The sequence below is a fragment of the Juglans microcarpa x Juglans regia genome, chromosome 6D (assembly GCF_004785595.1).
Source record: "Juglans microcarpa x Juglans regia isolate MS1-56 chromosome 6D, Jm3101_v1.0, whole genome shotgun sequence".
Taxonomy (NCBI): Eukaryota; Viridiplantae; Streptophyta; class Magnoliopsida; order Fagales; family Juglandaceae; genus Juglans; species Juglans microcarpa x Juglans regia.
The window spans coordinates 326,616-344,964 of record NC_054604.1 but is presented as its reverse complement, the minus strand read 5'-3'; the positions used below and the strand labels follow the sequence as shown (position 1 = coordinate 344,964).

General features: G+C 36.1%; 2 protein-coding genes and 1 long non-coding RNA gene across 3 annotated transcripts; 1 reads left to right on the top strand and 2 right to left on the bottom strand.

The window, feature by feature from the left end:
- Positions 1-1,825: 1,825 nt before the first annotated feature.
- LOC121234894 (CCA-adding enzyme-like) lies at positions 1,826-9,464 on the top strand. Its single transcript, XM_041131031.1, is given in 15 exon segments — positions 1,826-2,042; positions 2,202-2,307; positions 2,418-2,519; positions 2,792-2,889; positions 3,902-3,985; positions 4,142-4,275; positions 4,387-4,459; positions 4,545-4,590; positions 4,770-4,879; positions 4,982-5,089; positions 5,166-5,225; positions 5,737-5,798; positions 8,470-8,782; positions 9,224-9,329; positions 9,332-9,464. Coding segments are annotated over 15 exon segments (1,581 nt in total). The 5' UTR covers positions 1,826-1,952; the 3' UTR covers positions 9,421-9,464.
- Positions 9,465-10,023: 559 nt separating this feature from the next.
- LOC121234895 (mitochondrial phosphate carrier protein 3, mitochondrial-like) lies at positions 10,024-14,198 on the bottom strand. Its single transcript, XM_041131032.1, has 6 exons — positions 13,726-14,198; positions 11,992-12,353; positions 11,854-11,897; positions 10,784-10,998; positions 10,562-10,686; positions 10,024-10,373 (listed from the first exon to the last, which is right to left on the bottom strand). Exons 1-6 carry the CDS (start codon positions 14,026-14,028, stop codon positions 10,313-10,315), a joined length of 1,110 nt encoding a protein of 369 aa, XP_040986966.1. The 5' UTR covers positions 14,029-14,198; the 3' UTR covers positions 10,024-10,312.
- On the bottom strand, positions 13,436-13,719 carry LOC121234896. The gene is made up of 2 exons (XR_005934463.1): positions 13,580-13,719; positions 13,436-13,529 (listed from the first exon to the last, which is right to left on the bottom strand). It is a non-coding gene; the product is annotated as an uncharacterized LOC121234896 (long non-coding RNA).
- Positions 14,199-18,349: the final 4,151 nt, after the last annotated feature.

The following is an 18,349-nucleotide window of genomic DNA, read 5'->3' as shown; positions in this document are numbered from 1 at the left end:
AGTGATGAGTGCATATCATCTTCGTATGGAGATAAAAAGAAGACTACAAGGGGATGCTTCAAAGACTGAAAAGAATGATGCTGTGTGGAAACAATTATAGGGATTGGAAGTGTCTGCAATGGTTAAAATGTTTCTTTGGAAAGTTGTAAATAATATCCTTCCTACTAAAAGTAACATTTTCAAGAAAAAGATAGGTGATTGTCCCTTTTGCCCAATATGTGGATCATGTGAGGAATCAGTGGTTCATATACTATGGAGTTGTCCTTCAGCTGCTGATATATGGACAGAAAATAACAGTCCTGTGAAGAAATGGGCTAATGAGGAAGTGGATTTCATGTCTCTTTGGATTAGAATGACTAATGACTTGAAGAAAGAGGAACTTGAGTGGATGACAGTTATTATGCGTAGGATCTGGCTAAGGAGGAAGAGGTTCGAGAGCAAGTTTTACAGTCCTAAACAAGTCATTTCGATGGCTAGTGAGGGTCTGGAGGATTACAAAACAGCATAAATGAGCATAATTGGATGTCGATGAGGTGATGGTTCACATGGAGTGCAAAAGAAATAGAAAAAAACTGGCACCAACATGGTAAAGGCCAATTGGGATGCGACTATGGATTTGGATAATAAGAGAATGGGAATGAGAATTGTGTTAGAGATGAAGGGGGGAGGTTCTGGCTTCTGTGTGTGATGTGAAACAGAATGTAAATGACTCTACTTTGGTTGAGAGTCTAGCTTTGTGGAGAGCCCTTGAGATAAGTAATGATCTTTCTTTCTCTTTTTCTAAACTAATATTTGAAGGAGATGCAACTCCTGTTATTAAAAAGATCAACAAGGGAAGTGAAGATCAGTCGTGGATGAGGCACATTATTAATGATATAAAACAGGTTCTTCATCATAAGGAAGGCTGGTCAGTCTGCTATGTTTCTAGAGAATGAAATTATATTGCTCATTTATTGGCAAAACATGCTTTATTACTTGGGGAAGAAAGGGTTTGGATCGAAGGGGTCCTTTTGTAATTTGCAATGCTTTAGTGCAGGATAAATTGTGTAATACTGACTCAATTGAAGATATATAAAATCTTTTCTTGATTAAAAAAAAAAAAATCTAGGTCCAAACCCAAGCCCGCTAATTGGGTTTCAAAATGAAGTCTAAGGTCTATCGGTTATTATCGTATTCTTTAGGTGACCCGTGGAGCATTCAAGCAGGCCTCTCCTTTTTCATATTAATTAATTAAATAAAAAACATATTTTCTATTCCCTGATTATTGATTAATTTGTAGCAACTAATAATAATATTATATATAATTTTAGAGTTTGTAAACTTCGTCCACTCTTTTTAAAATAGAGAAAAGTTTATTATTAAAAACAATATTTTTATCATGAAAATTTTAGATTTATCGACTTTTTTTTTTAAATAAAGTGTACAAAATTTAGACATTTAGAACTACAAATATTATTTCATAAATGATATTTATAATCGTGAAATGCGTAAATATAGAGTGTATAAGCACTGTGCAATCGATTTGAAAAAAATAAGTAAATATAGAAACTACATAAAATAAAGCTAATTTTTTAATATTAAACTTTACTATTTTTTAAAATGATTACGAGATGTTTGTGCACTCCATGACTGGTTACTCCTCTTATTTATAATTTATAATAATGCATTTTCAAATTACTAAATATTGAGACTCTCTGTTTATTTAACTTTTCAAAATTCGGTTTATCAAAAAACAAAACAAAAAAAAAATCGAAATATCAGTTTAATGATATTTTTGATAATTTAGAATTTTTTTTTTTTTTTTTGAAATCTTCGTACTTTCCTAAAATCTAAAACCTCCGCTGGTTCACTCTGTTGCTGTTCTAAAACCCTACTTTGCAACGAACGAATTTCAGCCATTTTTGACGTGGCGTTTAAGCCCCTTCATCACATGGTGAATCAGCGGCTCTCCCATGGCTATCTCCTGCTTAGGATTCGCATACAGACCCCATTTCTCTCTGTGTCTCCCTCTCCTTTACTGCGTCCCCCTAAGCGTTTCCAAGGTAATCCTACCCGTACTTCTGCACCCACACGTGTATTCTGTATGCTTTATGTACGTATATACATACATACACACATACATACAGGTTAATATCTGCCTATGATTGTATGTCCCCTTTATAAGTTCTCTGTATCAGTCGTTGGCTTTCATTTCTGTTTAGCTTCGACTGCGTTCGGTGGCGGCAGTTGAGGCGTTTGAGGAGCCAGAGTGTCTTACTCCAATCAAAGACACTGGTGGAATCAATTCGGTTCATGGAATAGGCAAAAGTAAATCTTTTTGCTTTCCTTGCGAATTTGGTTTTTATTTCGCTTCCGAATTTTCATGCATTTTCTTATTGCTTTATTATTTTATAATATTTCTTTCTTTTGGGGTGAAGTAGGTGGAGACTGCAAAAGTTTGAATTCTGAAGAGCTCGGAATTAGAACTTCGATGATTCCAAAGTCTACGAGAAAGGTTCTGAATGGGCTCAAGAGGAAGGGTAGCACTGTAGCACTTGGCTTATAGATGATTTTAATATAGAAGAAATTGTGAAAAAGTTACATTTTTATGCTTTTATATTTCAAAAGTTAATTTAATTTCTGTTACTTTTGTTAATGGAAACTGGTTACATTGGAGTTGCGAGCATGATTTTCTCCAAGTTAACATCATGGGAACATACTCCTGGATGCTAAATGACATTTAGAAGTCTAACCTCGGTGCATTGTATCTGCACTTGCATTTAATGCTATTATTTAATGTTTTATGTTTTAGGATACGAGGCTTACCTGGTAGGAGGCTGTGTACGGGATTTTATCTTGAAGCGAACACCAAAGGATTTTGATATAATAACTTCAGCTGAACTTAAACAGGTTGGCCTCAATTTCTACGTTCATCCCACACTGTGACGATGCTGATGTTATAAGTTGTAACATCTTCTTTAATTTGATGCTTCTTTTACATGAAACTGTTTGTGATTTAAACGTCTTGATAATTATATACCGAGTGATAAGTTTCACGAAAGGCTAAGTAGTTATTATGAATCAACTTTCACGACAAGCTATGTGATTCAATTCTCTGTGTGCTATTTTCTCATGAGTTTTAGACTACTGGTGATTTTTTTTTTATATGTTTCAAGCCTGCTAGAAACATTTATCAATTTTTTAGGCTTACATTTGGAAGTGCCTTAAAACCAATAGTTTTAATAAAAGATTTCATTTATGAGTACAGATTGATTGAGTCACTGCTACTGCCAAGTCAATAACAATTGTGGAAAATTTAATAAAGATGCTTGCCACAAAAAAAAAAAAAGGAAAAGGAAAAGAAAAAGAAAAAAAGGTAAAGAAAGTGGATTCTATTATTGTGTGTAGTTCTAAAAACCGGCATATGTGTGTGAGTGAAGAAAAACCAGGTAACTTAGATGAGAGTTGAGCAAGGAATGGCCTACTTAAACCATGATCTTCCTGGTTTAGTGTTTCTGTACATATTTTATATCAAAGTCTAGAGATGTTGGTTTCTGCTTGGATAATGGCGTGCAGAACAGATGGCAGACTGCATAGTAGAAGAGTAGTATATAGTGATATTCAGTTTTATCCAAGAGGATGATGATGCTTCCATTTTGGCACATGAGATTGGTATCAATATCTAATTATTGCATAATGTATTTCAGCATAGAGGATTATGAGGTTTCCCTTTGAAATCATGGCATCTAAGAAACTCTTTTTTTTTTTTTTTTTTTTTTGTTATGGTCAATATTCAATTCGCAAACTGATTTAAAGCTGCAATGCTCGTTGTTCTTCAAACCTGTATTATGAGTGCAGTATCACAAGAAAATCGATCATTTGGGATTTAACAAACAATTATGAATGTTGGCCATATTTTCAGGTTATTAGAGCATTTTCATGTTGTGAAATTGTTGGCAAAAGGTTTCCCATATGCCATGTGCACATTGACGATACCATTGTGGAGGTTTGTTATTTTCATATCATCCCGGTATATCTTTTATCTAGGGGTGAGAAATTTGGTTAGCTTGGTTTAACCGTTAGGGTTGTCTTAGCAGACTAAATATTATCAGAGGTTTTTTTGTTGTTGTTTTGATATAACTTAATTGTCTATCCAAATTAGGTTTCAAGTTTTAGCACCTGTGGACGAAAGTTTGAAAAGGATTTGAGTGATGATTTTAATAGACCTGCTGGTTGTGACGAGAAGGATTATATTCGTTGGAAGAATTGTTTGCAGCGGGACTTTACAATTAACGGGTTGTTAATAAGACCCTTGTAACCTTCCATTTTTACAACTTGACATTCATTTTTTTTGTTTTTTGGTTTTTCCTTTCTTTTCATGATATTAATGTGTCCTCTGTATTGCAGGTTGATTTTTGATCCATATTCGAGAATAGTTTATGACTACACAGGAGGAATAGAAGATATTAAAAAAGCTAAAGTGCGCATGTATTTCTTAACAGTTGTGGTTTCTTGAATCTATATGATGATGTACGTTATCCTCATTTACTCTTCTATGGGCATAGGTTCGAACTGTGATTCCTGCAAGTTCTTCATTTCAAGAGGATTGTGGTACGATAGTCTGCAGTATTGCCTATTTACAATTTACCATGTAACATGGACACTTCTTTCTTTCTTTTCTCTATTATGTGAAGAGGTTTGGGGAGTAGGGGTGGTCACTCACACATAAACATTATGGACACTTTCACATGGTTGCCAAGAAAATAATGTCTAACTGCTTATCTCTGCAGCTCGCATTCTGCGTGCAATAAGAATTGCTGCTCGTTTAGGATTTCGTTTTTCAAGGGAGACAGCTCATTTTGTTAAACATTTATCTTGCTCAATATTAAGACTTGATAAGGTAGTTGAAGAGGCCTTACTTTCTCCCTTTGTGGCATTCTCTTGTAATTACCTTGCATGAAACTGTTCTTGGCTAACTAATTTCTCATTTCAAAATGTTTAGGCTAGGCTTCTGATGGAAATGAACTACATGCTAGCCTATGGATCTGCTGAAGCTTCTTTGAGACTATTATGGAAATTCGGGCTCTTAGAAATACTTCTACCCATTCAGGAATAGTTTCATAGTTAAACTTCTTTTGCTACTTGTTTCCAATGAATTACAATTTTAACATAGCTTCATATTGCAGGCAGCTTATTTGGTTCACCATGGTTTCCAGAGACGTGACAAGAGATCTAACATGCTTTTGGTAACTTCGATGACTTATTTTTTGATCATATGCTTCTTTCTTTGTAAGAATATGAAATAAGTTGTTCTGTAGGAAAAATACTTGAAAACATGGTTCTTAGAAGTTTACACATTCTTGCTTCTACATTGTTCTACAAATATCATAAACTAACAACTCAACAAGGGTTTACTTCCTCCACATAGCGGGGCCTTGATTTCATTTTTAACAAGATTTATGAGGCTGCCTTGTACATATCTTTTAGAAGTTTTAAGGCTCTTGTATTGCCACTAATGATACTGCATCCTGGATGTATGTATATTGCTTTTCTTGTAACTTAATTATTCATGCATGCTCTGAACACTACCATTCTGATGCATTAATAGAGAGGATTTGAAGTCTATATTCTACATGTAGATATATTGAGTAATGGTTTTTAGTTGGTATCAGAATATCTACTATTTATGTATAATTAAAGGGGCCTGGAACCCGACCAACATGAAGTTGACCCCGTTTTCTGGTATTTCATCTGCAGTCTCTGTTTTCTAATATGGATAAACTCCTGGCACCTGATCGGCCATGCCACAGTAGCTTATGGTAAGATCTTTATCTAAAGCAAAGACTTATTTGTTTCTTAATTTTTTAATCCATATTTTAGTCATAAAATAATGACCCAATGCTTGAAAATGTTCTTCAAATGGTTTAAATGCTTTTAAACATTAACCTATCATATATTTTTCTCTATAGTCTATGATATATCAATATGTGTTTTTAGTTATGAGCAAAGTTTATGTATACTTCTCCTTCAAGTTAGTTATCAAAAAAATATTTCTACTTCAAGATCTTTGCCAAATATAATTAGTAGATCACAGAGAAAATTACTCCTAATAGCTTATAAAATATATATATATATATAGGAGCTGAGCACTTTCCAGTAGAATATAGATTTAGCTCAAGAGACATCCCCACGTGGTATTTCTAAAGTTCTAGGCCCTCTTCAGCACTGCTGTTCATAAATCAAAGTTTGCAGATTCAATGCAGAAGCTGCCATTTCTTTTTTCTTTTGGTTTATCATTTGCAATTGAATCATATAGAGAGTCAGTTTTGTTATTTGAAATGTTTTTTAAAAATATTTTTCCTTTGCTTGCCACAGAATTTTCTAATGTGTATGAGTTTAGTCCGGCAAAAATATTATTTGGCAGTACAATATAGCAAATATATATTCATTCCATTGCCGACTAGGTCGTATTATTTTAAGCAATGAACTTGTGGTCGTTCATGTCTCAAGGTGGATAAATAAGTGTGACTTAATTCTCATCAAGGGTTTTTCCTGTAAATAATCTAGACTCATCAAGGGATTTTTAATTTCTTTTTATAATGAAATGTTTCCTGGGACAATTCAGTAACTTTATTCTAGTCATGGCATTTGATTTTGTGAACGTTATTTTGCTTTTCCTTAGGATGTGGGCAATGTGACCCAAGTAGACAATGATATAAACCATTAGTAGTATCATCTCTCTCTCTCTCTCTCTCTCTCTCTGAAATTTTATCCCCCTTCTCTCTAAATCCTTACAAACTTTTGATAAGTAAAATCCTTACAAACTTCCCCTATTTGCTCCAATTGGAGGGCTTGTCTCCTCCCTCCTCTCCCTCTCCCCCTTCCACAAGCCCTTGTCCATAGTTTCCTCGTTATTTTCATCTTCTTTTCCTCTAGGGGTCTGTTTGTTTTGCTGTAAAATTATTTCTGGACATTGAAACGCTATATGCAGCCATGCCACTATGCTTTTCACCTACCGATTTTCAAGACAACTCGGAGTGCCACCAAAAGATAGGTGCCTATGTCACGTGAGCTTCATGAGCCGCTGCATATTTGGGCCTCCAAACAGCGCATGTTAGGCTATCTTCTTGAGCCACCATTTCATGGTTGGCGCTGCTGGACTCCTTGACTTCGTCTATTGGTGCTTAAAAGATGGCAACCAAACATGTCTTTGCTTAAAGAGGAGCTGCCGAAAACTTTTTTTTTTTATAAGTAAGAAGAAATATATTAGATCAGAAAAAGGGCAAGGCCCGAGTACACATGGGGTATACAGAAGTGCCTAGGTACAAGTTAAGGACTGCGAAAAGCAGCATAAAGATTGTGGAAAGAAGTGCCATTCATGAAGAGGCCCAAAGTAATATAGTATGATAAAAAAAGTCCCTAAGCCCTGACGGTGCATGCTCCTTCTCCTCAAAACAGCGACTATTCCTTTCGTTCCAAGTGCACCACATTAGACAAAGAGGCACCATTTTCCAAATGATCGCGATCTGTCCCATACCCCAGAGTCCTCTCCAACTTGCCAAAAGTTCTTTCACACTTCTAGGCATTACCCATGCCATAACTAGCCTTGTGAAGATGTCATCCTATAGAACCTTAACTACTTCGCAATGAAGGAGTAGATGATCCGCTGACTCACTATCGCGTTTGCACATAAAACACCAGTCTGTTAGGTAAGAGGCCACGCCTTCTCAGTTTATCTATAGTCAGAATACTCCCGTGGGATGCTAGCCAAACAAAAAAAGCCACTTTTGATGGAGCTTTAGTCCTCCAAATGCAGGAGCTGCAGAAAATTATCCTAAAATCTTCTGTCATTTGTCTTTTCTTGCCCCACGTGCCAGCTCAAAGTGTCCTTGGTGTGCCATCGTCAATCGAGGCCATCTGATTCTCTCTTTCTATATCTTTACTCTCACTAATCAAGCGTTTGGAGGAAGAAGATGTGGAGATCTCTATCGACAACACCAAAATAGCATACTATAGTTCCCCTTTCTTGGATGTGGCTTCAAATTGCATGAGTAGTCCACCAGTTGAACTACATGCAAACCGCTATTTTAGCAGTCCCCTCAGGTCAGTCAAGGAACAATGGCTCCAATTCAATTATTTGGATCCATTGCCCTTTTTTACTTTATTTGCCTGCATTGCGTCCACAGTAACAGGGTTTTTGTTAGAGTCTCCCACCCTCCTCTTGTATTCTTAATTGTATTTACATACACACTACTTGGAGTACACATTTTCAAAAACAGAGAAGGGGGGGGGGGGGGGGGGGGGGGGGGGGGGGGGGGGAGAGTCCATGTATATTTACGTTTATATTACTTGGAGTACACATTTTGAACTTGTCAATATATATATTTTTTTAACTTGAACAAAAGATTGTATATTTACATACATGGAAATAGTTACAAGCTGATCAGAAGTTGGACAAAGGAAAGACTCATGATGGGTTTATGTTTTCAGGGTTGGGATCTTAGTATTCCATATGGCACTGTCTGAACAGCCTATGGATCCTGTGGTGGTTGCTGCATTTGGCCTTGCGGTCCACAATGGTGGAGATATATTGGAAGCAGTAAAGATAGCTATGAAAATCACGACACCACATGATGTTAGCTTTCATGAATTATCTGAACAACAGAATCTTGACTCCCAGGCATTAACAGATGCAGTGATGGATCTCACAGCATCTGTTAAACGTGCACTCTGTAACATGACTGATGAGCAATTTGTATCTCAGGCAATGGAGGGTTACCCTCAAGCACCTTATTCAGATCTGGTGAGTATTTTCTTTCTTTCTTCTATTTTTGTTTTTATTTCTGTCCAGTTTTAGGTAATCACTTACATTAGGCTGTCAGACTCGGTCTACCAATAGGGCATCACCTATGGACTTGAAGTGTGAATAATAGTTTCATCTTCTAGCAGTAGTACAACCTCTAGTTTCAAGCCTTTGAAATTAAATTACAGGACCTTTTTGTATGCAACCAAGGAAGATCCATTGTCACAAGTTAGGATCTCATTGGATCTTATTCCAAGTTAACTACCACCACCAAGAATGACAATCTGTTAGGCAAAGGATGGTCTGAGACTTCTCAGTTTTTTTAGTCTTGTTTTCTTTTTTTAATATTGTTGCATCTTGAGGAACTTGATGTATTTGCCTCATCTTGGTTGATTGGGAAATCCTCTAGATACACCTGATGTTTTGAATCTCGATTTGCAGGTATTGATCCCATTGGGATTATATTTGAAGGTATGCAGGATTTTTGAGTGTGTGAATGAGGGTGGTGAGAAGGGATTTGTGGCAAAGCAAGGCAGCAAGATTGACTATGAGTTCTTGGCTCTGGGGGACTTCAAGAGGTAAGGCACGTTTTTGCAAGAATTGTATTTGATACGGTTTACCCTATTAGACTGAATTGACAGTATGGTCATATATAAATAATGAAATAAAAGCTTTTCAATCATGCTATAAGCTGGTGTATTGTTGCTCTTTAGTAATATTGTTAGGAAGGACCTAATCGCCTTGCAGAGTTTTTTAACCTTACTTAAAAGATGATTTGGGATATTTGGCAAAGACTCAAATTGAGAACATTGAAGCCTTCTGGTCGAGGAGTTATGCCCTTAACACCACATTTGAATTTTGTATAACTTATAACCTCTAATATTTGCCGTAAGGTCTTCCATTCACCCTAATGGAGTTTCTTAATTAGTGGGTTTCATAGACCTGAACTCAACGTTTTGAGTATTCTATGGAAAAATAATCTTGGGTGCCTTGAAAGTATAATTACTGTGGAACCTGCTGGGCCAGAGAACACAACGATCCTTAACTGTGTACATGAGGTTGTTCATTGGAGAAAAGGAATAGCAGCTTTGTCTATATTGCAATTAGAAGCTTGATGTGAGCTGCAATTTAAGCAACGATCCTTACTGTGTACATGAGAAGATGGCAGGGGAAACAACTTTCTCCTCTTCTCAAGGAAAATGAGCACAATTCCAAATAGGGAAGTATAAAATAAAATCCAATTGCAAAAAATGTGATTCATATTACCATGTCCACACACGCACATATATGTATGTATGTCCTATTACTATAAGAGGAACGTGATCCTCCAAATTAGCAAATTACTAAATAAACACAGATTAGTTCAAGGACGAAATCAAAACCATCCCTAGAGGGATAAAGAACTCGAACAATATCTGGTTTTAGAATAGAATACTTCCATAGCAGGCATCAGCAACCCCAGTAAATGATCTGTCAATGAAGAGAATACAAAGGCTTTACTAACATTTGTCTGTCGACCAGCATCTAAATTCACACCTTTGCAAGCTCAGTAGCGGCAACAGGAGCAGGAGAAACACCACCAGTAGTTGGACTAAAAAGAACAAGACAAACGTCATGATTGAATAATAATCAATTTTTTTTTTGACAAGTGATTGAATAATAATCATAGGGAACGAATTTCCTACATACAGACCATTCAAGGATGCTAGAGAACACAACGAATGTAGCAGATCAAAGTATAAAATAATCTCGGGAAATGAAGTGAGGGAAGAAACTTACAGTCCAACAAAAACTTTGAAACCATCATAAATCACCCATTGGGCTCCTGTAAGGGTTCCAATCATGACTATACGAAGAGGAAGGCCACGGGTAAAAAGACCCCACAACCCTAGATTCTTCACAGCCTGCGATGGATAAATACGACAAATAAAGTGAGCAAATGAGGAGAACATATATATAGGCACACTTAGCCATGATGTTTTGTGCAAAGAATTCACGCACATCACCAACAGTAGCACCCTTGGCATTGTTGAGGAAAGACACCAGGTTGTCAGCTGGGTGTGATACGAAAGCACAGAATACACCAGCCACATATCCACCAGCAAAGCTAACCCCAAGTTGAAAAGATTTGCTGCACTGGTCTTTTGGAGTTGGGATGGCGTGCTTGTACAGCATCTCCACAATAGTCTCGAAGGATGCGAATTTCATCATGGTATCTGCAAGACATCAACTCCGATCATTAGAAACTTTCTAAAAAGGGAATTAGCAAGATTCATCTTCATGCAACCAAACCAATTACATAAATGTAGATTGATAGAGACGAAGGACTAATAAAAATCTATAGTTGCTGATGCTACTCTTTTGACACAACAATCATGACTCAATTCCCTTGGTCAGGCTTCACTGGCACATACATTAATTAGCAGCTGTTTGGTTTTTTTGTTTTTTCAAAGAGCAAGTTGAATACAGAAAAGACACTATAGAGCTAGGTGTGGCGTGTCAAGAATGGAGTTGGGGCAGAGAAAAACTACCGAGAGAGAGGAATGGTGAAAAACTTAGAAGCAACGTGTATTGACCAGGGTGTACAAACTCAGCTAAAGCTTTGTACTATCGAACATCTTGCAAACTATGCTAGCTCTAACAAACTAAAGCTAATTTATTTATGTTAATTATAATATGGGGTTGAAAATGAAGTTTGGGTTGAAAATGTAGGGCAGGACGATTAGAATGCTTCCAATGTCTATTTTGCAATATGTACGCAATGAGATTGAGTCATTGACATTTTTTTGAACAGTTTTCCATGATAAAGCATCTATGAGGATCCATTGGATATGCTTGATAATGGGAGAAATTTTTGTGATCATTTTGAATCGCCATTATGAAATCTAGGGAATAGCTTTATGAGACCAGTGTAGTTGCACAGAGCTCAAAGTTTAGTATTCATGTAATTAAAAACATTAACGTCCAAAGACCAACAAAACTATATTTTCTTTCAGTCAACCGGTAAAAAACAAAGCATATCACCAAAACAGTACCAAAGTAACATGAAAATATGGAAATGCTTCCCTTACATGGAATCTGACGTCCCCAAAGAGGAACAAGTCCTTTGTACAATCTACACAAGCAAACATAAATATAAATTAAAGTTCCAAATGTGAGAACATAGTTACCACATAACAAAACTGAAGTATTTAATACAAGTTCCATACCCAAGGGCTCCTTCAGTCTTGATGAACTTGGGAAGTCCGTCTGACAAACCTCGGGCAAACCCAGGCTGAGTTTGGACACGAACTTTCAAAGCCTCCATGGGGCAGAGGGCAACATCAGCAATCAGTTCGGCAGAAGCTGAACCAGCAAGATAGATCAAGGTTTTGTACTTGGTTGCATACTCAGGCCCGGCAATGTCCGAGTAGTACTTCTTAAAAAACTCGTAAAGTCCATATTTGCAGGCGCCCTGCGCACTGTAACCAAGAAAAGTGGGCACCCAACCCTTGAAGAAACCTCTAACTCCCTGCTCCTTCAGCAAAATGCCAAATCCAGACGAGATGCTCTTATATTTAGCTGGGTCAATCTGCAAGATTTCATAAAATAGTCATGGTTCAATTCTTCCAATGAAAGTGAGGATGCATACAAACGTAATGTATATATTTTCTCAAGGAAAATTCTAGTACCACACGTATCCCATTTCTATCGTAGTATGATGAGCTGGCATTATACATCCATTATTGAATTTTTCTTTAAAAAAAAATAAGGGATGATCCAAAGTACTACGTTTAATATAATGAAATGAAAGTGTGATGGTTGTGATTGGTAGCATTAACTCGTTTTAACTATATATACACTTGAACCGAATTAACTGAGGCGTAGTAATTTTAACTATTCAGAATCGGCGGCCCCATGGATCCTCTTTTCCAACTAATTTGAATTTGGAAATTGGATCCGCTATCATGTGTAAGTTTTCCTGCTCCGGTATTGGAATATTAAGAGTACGTTGACATCGAATATGGGTAACGAATAAATTGGATAACCGTAGTTTGATACCATACTAAATGCAGTAAAAGTGTTTGACAGAAGGTCTAGAAGAGAATATGATTTGCACCAATTCTGTTAATGACCCTCATTCCCCCATATCTCTGTGTACAGACTCGTAATGGTATATATAGACTCTCATTTACATTGCAGTGAATAACAGAAAAAGGTTCTAGAATAATCTCGAAATTACAATCAGTTATTCCTTGTTAATGACGTGGCTAAGAGGTGATTTATCTACTGTGCTCCTCTGCTGTTCATGTGTCTGTCCAGAGAGCTTTGCATGTTTATCCTTGGCTGAGTCATTTGTTGAAGATGCCTTAATAAAGGAAGATGCAGTTACATCACCGGGACTTCAAAATGTGGCAAATCTACCCGTTGACCTAGAGAGAAAAATAAAGACAGGGTCTTAGCCGCCGCTGCCTTCAGAAAGTTCAAGGGGAGACAGTCGCATTTCAAAGTTTTGAGGAGACCCAATTTTTGTGCACATTTTGATGAGTTTAATGCGTACCTCTGGAGCCCACCAACCAAAATATTTTAGAATCACTGCGTATAAGGTTGAAAGCTGCTACACCCCTTAAAATCATACCATCGATTCCAAATACAAATTGGCATCTACTCGGGGAACAAAAAATGCAAATCTGCTTCCTTTCTCGTATCCATTTAAAAGATTGATGATAAGTATAATAATAACTCAAAAAATAAGACCAAATTCAATCTCCTCATTCAGAATTGCGTATCCAATCATAAATCAGAATTCAACGTTACGTTACAGGTTACCCTATTAATAGAAAATTATGAGTCTTCCGAACAAAACAGAGAAAAAGATCATCGAGTGAAGTAGATGCTTAGTATAAATAAGTAAATAATTAAATTTTGAAAAGAAAAAAAAATGAAAGCTAGCGATGAATGACCTGCATGTTGCACTTGACGACATCAAGAGGAGTAAGGGCCGTGTGGGTGAGGCCACAGCTGAGGGTCCCGCCGGCCGTGCATGCGGCGTAGAAAGCCGGCGAGTACATCTCGATCTTCTCCCTCGGTGCAGGAACAACGAAACTCTTCGACGAAGATGAAATTGGCGGTTGTCCATGAGGATTCGTCGCCCTCCTCGTCGTCAAGGTTTCGAGATCGAACAGGCTTGTTTTCTTCGATAATGAAGGAGAAGAGTAGAGGAAGCTTGGGATAAGAGATTTGCGAGATTCGTTTGGGAGAGACATTTTTGCCGTTTCACTTCGGTTTCTCTTCTCTCTCTATCGCTCGCTGGCTGGCTTTCTCAAATGTGTTTGGAGCGCGAGAATCGAAAATGAAGTGTTATTCTTCAAACTTCAAAGTTCAAAGCCCTTTTCCAAGCTTTGCGCCTTTTTTTAATTGTTCGTTGCTCTTGTTTTTGCTTTGTTTACGGCGTTGACTTGACGACTCTATGTCTTGTCTGCATAAACTTTTATTTGTAAATTTAATATTTAATACATTAATTTAAGCGTACCGACGAAATCTAACATTATTTCATTAATTAAATTAATTCTATACATCACTATCATCTTATTTTTATTTTATTAAATAAAATATGATACATTCATCACTATTAAATAATAATAAAATATTTAATAAATGATCATTTAATAGTAATATAATATATATAATTTTTTTAAATTATATTATATAAATATTTTATTATTGTTAAAAATATATTTAAAAAAAAAAGATAATAAAGTCTGTCGGTCTTTGTTGACATTCAAACTTGGACCAAAAAATCACAGGCAGTTGGAAAGTGGTAGATGATGGCGGCGAAGATTATTTGAAAGTAGAATCGTGGTTGGCCTTCCTACGCTACCTTTAAAGAATATGGTAGTTTACAATTACAAGGAAAGATCATCAACCTAATATGCAGGTAAGCAGGGACGTGTGTGTATATATATATATATATATATATATATATATATATATAATGCTAATCATCAACCTAAAAGTTGGATTCATTTATACAAGAAATGAATGTTTTTCAAATTGTTAATATGCTTATGCAAGAATGTCATGTTTTGAAATTTTTAATCTAAATTTAAAAAGTAAAAAAAAAAAAAATAGATAGTAAAATAGTAATAAATGAAATGTAAGGATATCATTACTCAATATATATGCCTATTTTGCCTTCTCTCCACTAAACACATCTCACCATTAATTTGCAAGAGAAATGATAGAGTTATTGCTCTATGAGCACTTGTTTACACCTATGTAATAAATTAATATTATTTTTATTTTAATTTTTGATTTGATGGGTTTAAATTTAATAGAAAATTTTCTTATATTTAAAGTTGTATATAAATTGTGATTGATTAGTAAGCCTATCACTACTCAATTTGCAACCACCAATTGTAACGGCAAATCTACCGTATTACGCCCCACCGAACATACACTAGTACTAGCCTAATCACCATTTTTCAATATCGTTACTATCGTACATGTATCACCATAGGTACATGTGCATGATGAAAATATCATTATGAGTTATCTATATGATACTACTATTGTCACAATAAATACGAGTCATTTGAGAGGCACCTATATTTGCCAAAAGCCAATGTAACAACATAACCATAAAAGTTCAGAATTAGTGTTAGCAAGAGCAAGATATTCATATTCTATAGTAGAGTAAGCAACAACAAACTACTTCTACTACGCTAAGAATTTAGAGAAGTCCCTAATAAGAAGCAATAACCGATGGTAGATCAATGATCAGTGGGATCTCTAGCTCAGTTAGCATTAGAATAAGCCCAAAACTAAAGATAGGAGTGTGAGGAAAAATAAAGTCCATGAAACAAAGTTCCCTTAATGTAATGCAATAAACGAAGAATGACAACATAATAGGTAGATTGATGAGCACTTACAAATTGGCTAACCAAATGTACCACATAGGAAATATCTGATCGTGTGATGATAAGATAAATAGGACTACCGACCAGCTACCTATTGAGAGTAGTATTAGAAAGAGGCTCACCATCGGTGACAAGAAACTTGACATTGGTCAGTCTTGCTGTAAGTCAAACCAGCCCAGGAAAGGAAATCAGAAGCATATTTAGATTGAGATAGGTAATAACCATATGTGTCAAAAGTAACCTCAAGTCCAAGAAAATAGTTGAGTCCAGACAAGTCTTCTTTTTCAAAATTCTAACTCAGAAAGGTTTGAAGTCTTTGTATCCCAAAAATTTCATCCCAGGTGATATCATCTCGTCAGCATATAGAAGGATGATAATAATACCAACATTAGTGGTCCAAAAGAACAGTGCATAGTCATGGGAGCAAAACCTTGTTGAGCCACCACAAAAATGAATTTGGCAAACCACACACGAAAAACTTGCTTGAGACCATAAAGAATACAATAAAGGTGATAGACTGTGAGGAGGATGACATAGCCAGTTGGAGGTTGCATATATACTTATTCAACAAGATTATTATTCAAAAAAACATTATTGACATCCATCTGAAGTAATTTCTATTGATGAACTGCAACAATTACAAGCAAAAATCTAACAAAAGTAATTCGTGTAACAAATGCAAAGATTTCCCCGTAGTCAATACCGTAATCTTAGGCAAAAGCCCTTGACAACAAGGCAAGCCTTGTATTACTCCACTGATCCATCTGTGCGAGTCTTATTTTTATATATCCATTTGAATCCAACTGCAGATTTTTCAAGAGGCAAATCTACTAAGTTCCAGAGTTTTGGTGAGTGCATCTAATTTATCCGACATGACTTTTTACCAAAGAGGATTAGAACTAGTTTCATGATAAGTGCAAGACTCATGAAAAGCAACAAGAGCATAAAAATAGTGATAATCTTGGGCAAAACCCTTGCCAACAAGGTGAGCCTTGTATCGCTCTATTGATCCATCTACATGAGCCTTAATTTTGTATACCCATTTGCATCCAATTTCAGATTTTTCAGGAGGCAAATCCACTAAGTTCCAAGTACAAGTTCTGGTGAGGGCATCTAATTCATTTGGCATGACTTTTTTACTAAAGAGGATCAGAACTGGCTTTATGATAAGTGCAATGCTTATGAAGAGATGCAAGGGCATAAAAATAGTGATAATCTTGGAAATGTGCAAGAGGTGCTCTTGCCTGACTAGAGTGGTGTGGTTCAAATACTTGGGAGGACTTTGGGACATGTGATGTAGTTGGAGGATCATCATACTCATCAGGCATATCAAGAGGGGCCATAGTGAGACTATTTGATGAGCTGGACGACTCTGCAATGAAGTCATGGATGAAATCGATGGAAATGTTACTGAAAATAGGTGAATATCGTTAAAGTGAAGAATAGAAACAAGAAATACTGGTAAACATTCCTTGTTCCAAGAATGTCACATGACGAAAAACACGAAGATGTTTACTGATGGAATCATAACAACATTAACCCTTTTGTGAAATGCCATAAACAAGAAATCTACATAATCAAGAAGGGTTCAAGTTCAGTGCATTCATGTGAAGGCAAAGTGACAAACAAGTACATCAAAAGACATGGAGTAAAGAGTAATTAGAGATTTTACCATAGAAAAACTCAAAAGGTATTTTGTTGTGAATAAGTTGTGAAAGAATCCGATTAATAGTGTATATAGCTGTGAGAGGAGCTTCACTCCACAATCGTTTAGGATAGAGGTAGAGACAAGAAGTGTACGTACAATATCTAAGATGTGTTTGTGTTTTCTGTCGGTATATTCATTTTGCTGAGAAGTATAGGGATAAGAGCATTGAGAGATGGTCCCATGTTGAGATAAATGGTCAAGAAAAGATTTTTCATTATACTCCTGGCATTGTCTGAACGAAATATTTTTATAGAACACGTGGTAAGTAGGCATGATTCAACCTGGAGTGCCATAAGCTAAGGAAGTTGCGAAAGTAACAAGAGAAGTATTTGTGCGAGCTATGGTTTGTAGAGAGGTAAGATAAAAAAGACGCCCAACTTTACAGCATGTCCCAAGAGTCTGACCCATCTGATGATCTTGCACAATAATACCATCATTCTAAAAAATTAGTCTCAAGCGTAATTCACAAAGTTGAGTGACAGAAAGAAGATTTAGGGATAGTTTCAGAACTAAGTATGCATCATCAAATTTTTAGAAAAATAAAGTGAAATACGCTATTGGACTTATGTTCATAGCAGTGTTGGTTCCTCCCTCCTCATGTTAGGAGGATGGGTGTAGTGTTTACTCTCTTCTTTTGCAGGATGGAGTTTGTTTACAGGTTGGTTCTACCTCTGTCTTATACAAAGATTAATACTCTCTCTTTTGAGAGTTTTTGAAGTTCAGACAATGTCGTCGCAAAGATATTTGTGTACGGGGAGCTTACAATAGGAATTTAGTTTGGCTTGTAATGAGTCACGGATGTAACTTCCTATGGAATGAAATGATGTCTATTTTCTATAAAAAAAAAAAAGTATGCATCATCAAAAAATGTGCAAAAAGGTGAGAAATATCTTATGTGAGTGACAGACATGTGAGACCATTAGCAACACAAATGATAGGATTAGGAGAAATGGTAGTTTT

Excerpts from the sequence above, each read along its gene's own strand:
- LOC121234895 (XM_041131032.1), bottom strand. The coding sequence starts at position 14,028 with ATGTCTCTCCCAAACGAATCTCGCAAATCTCTTATCCCAAGCTTCCTC. Across the intron at positions 12,354-13,725 it reads TCGTCAAGTGCAACATGCAG|ATTGACCCAGCTAAATATAA; the intron begins GTCATTCATCGC and ends GAAATCTTGCAG. Across the intron at positions 10,374-10,561 it reads TTCAAAGTTTTTGTTGGACT|TCCAACTACTGGTGGTGTTT; the intron begins GTAAGTTTCTTC and ends TGTTCTTTTTAG.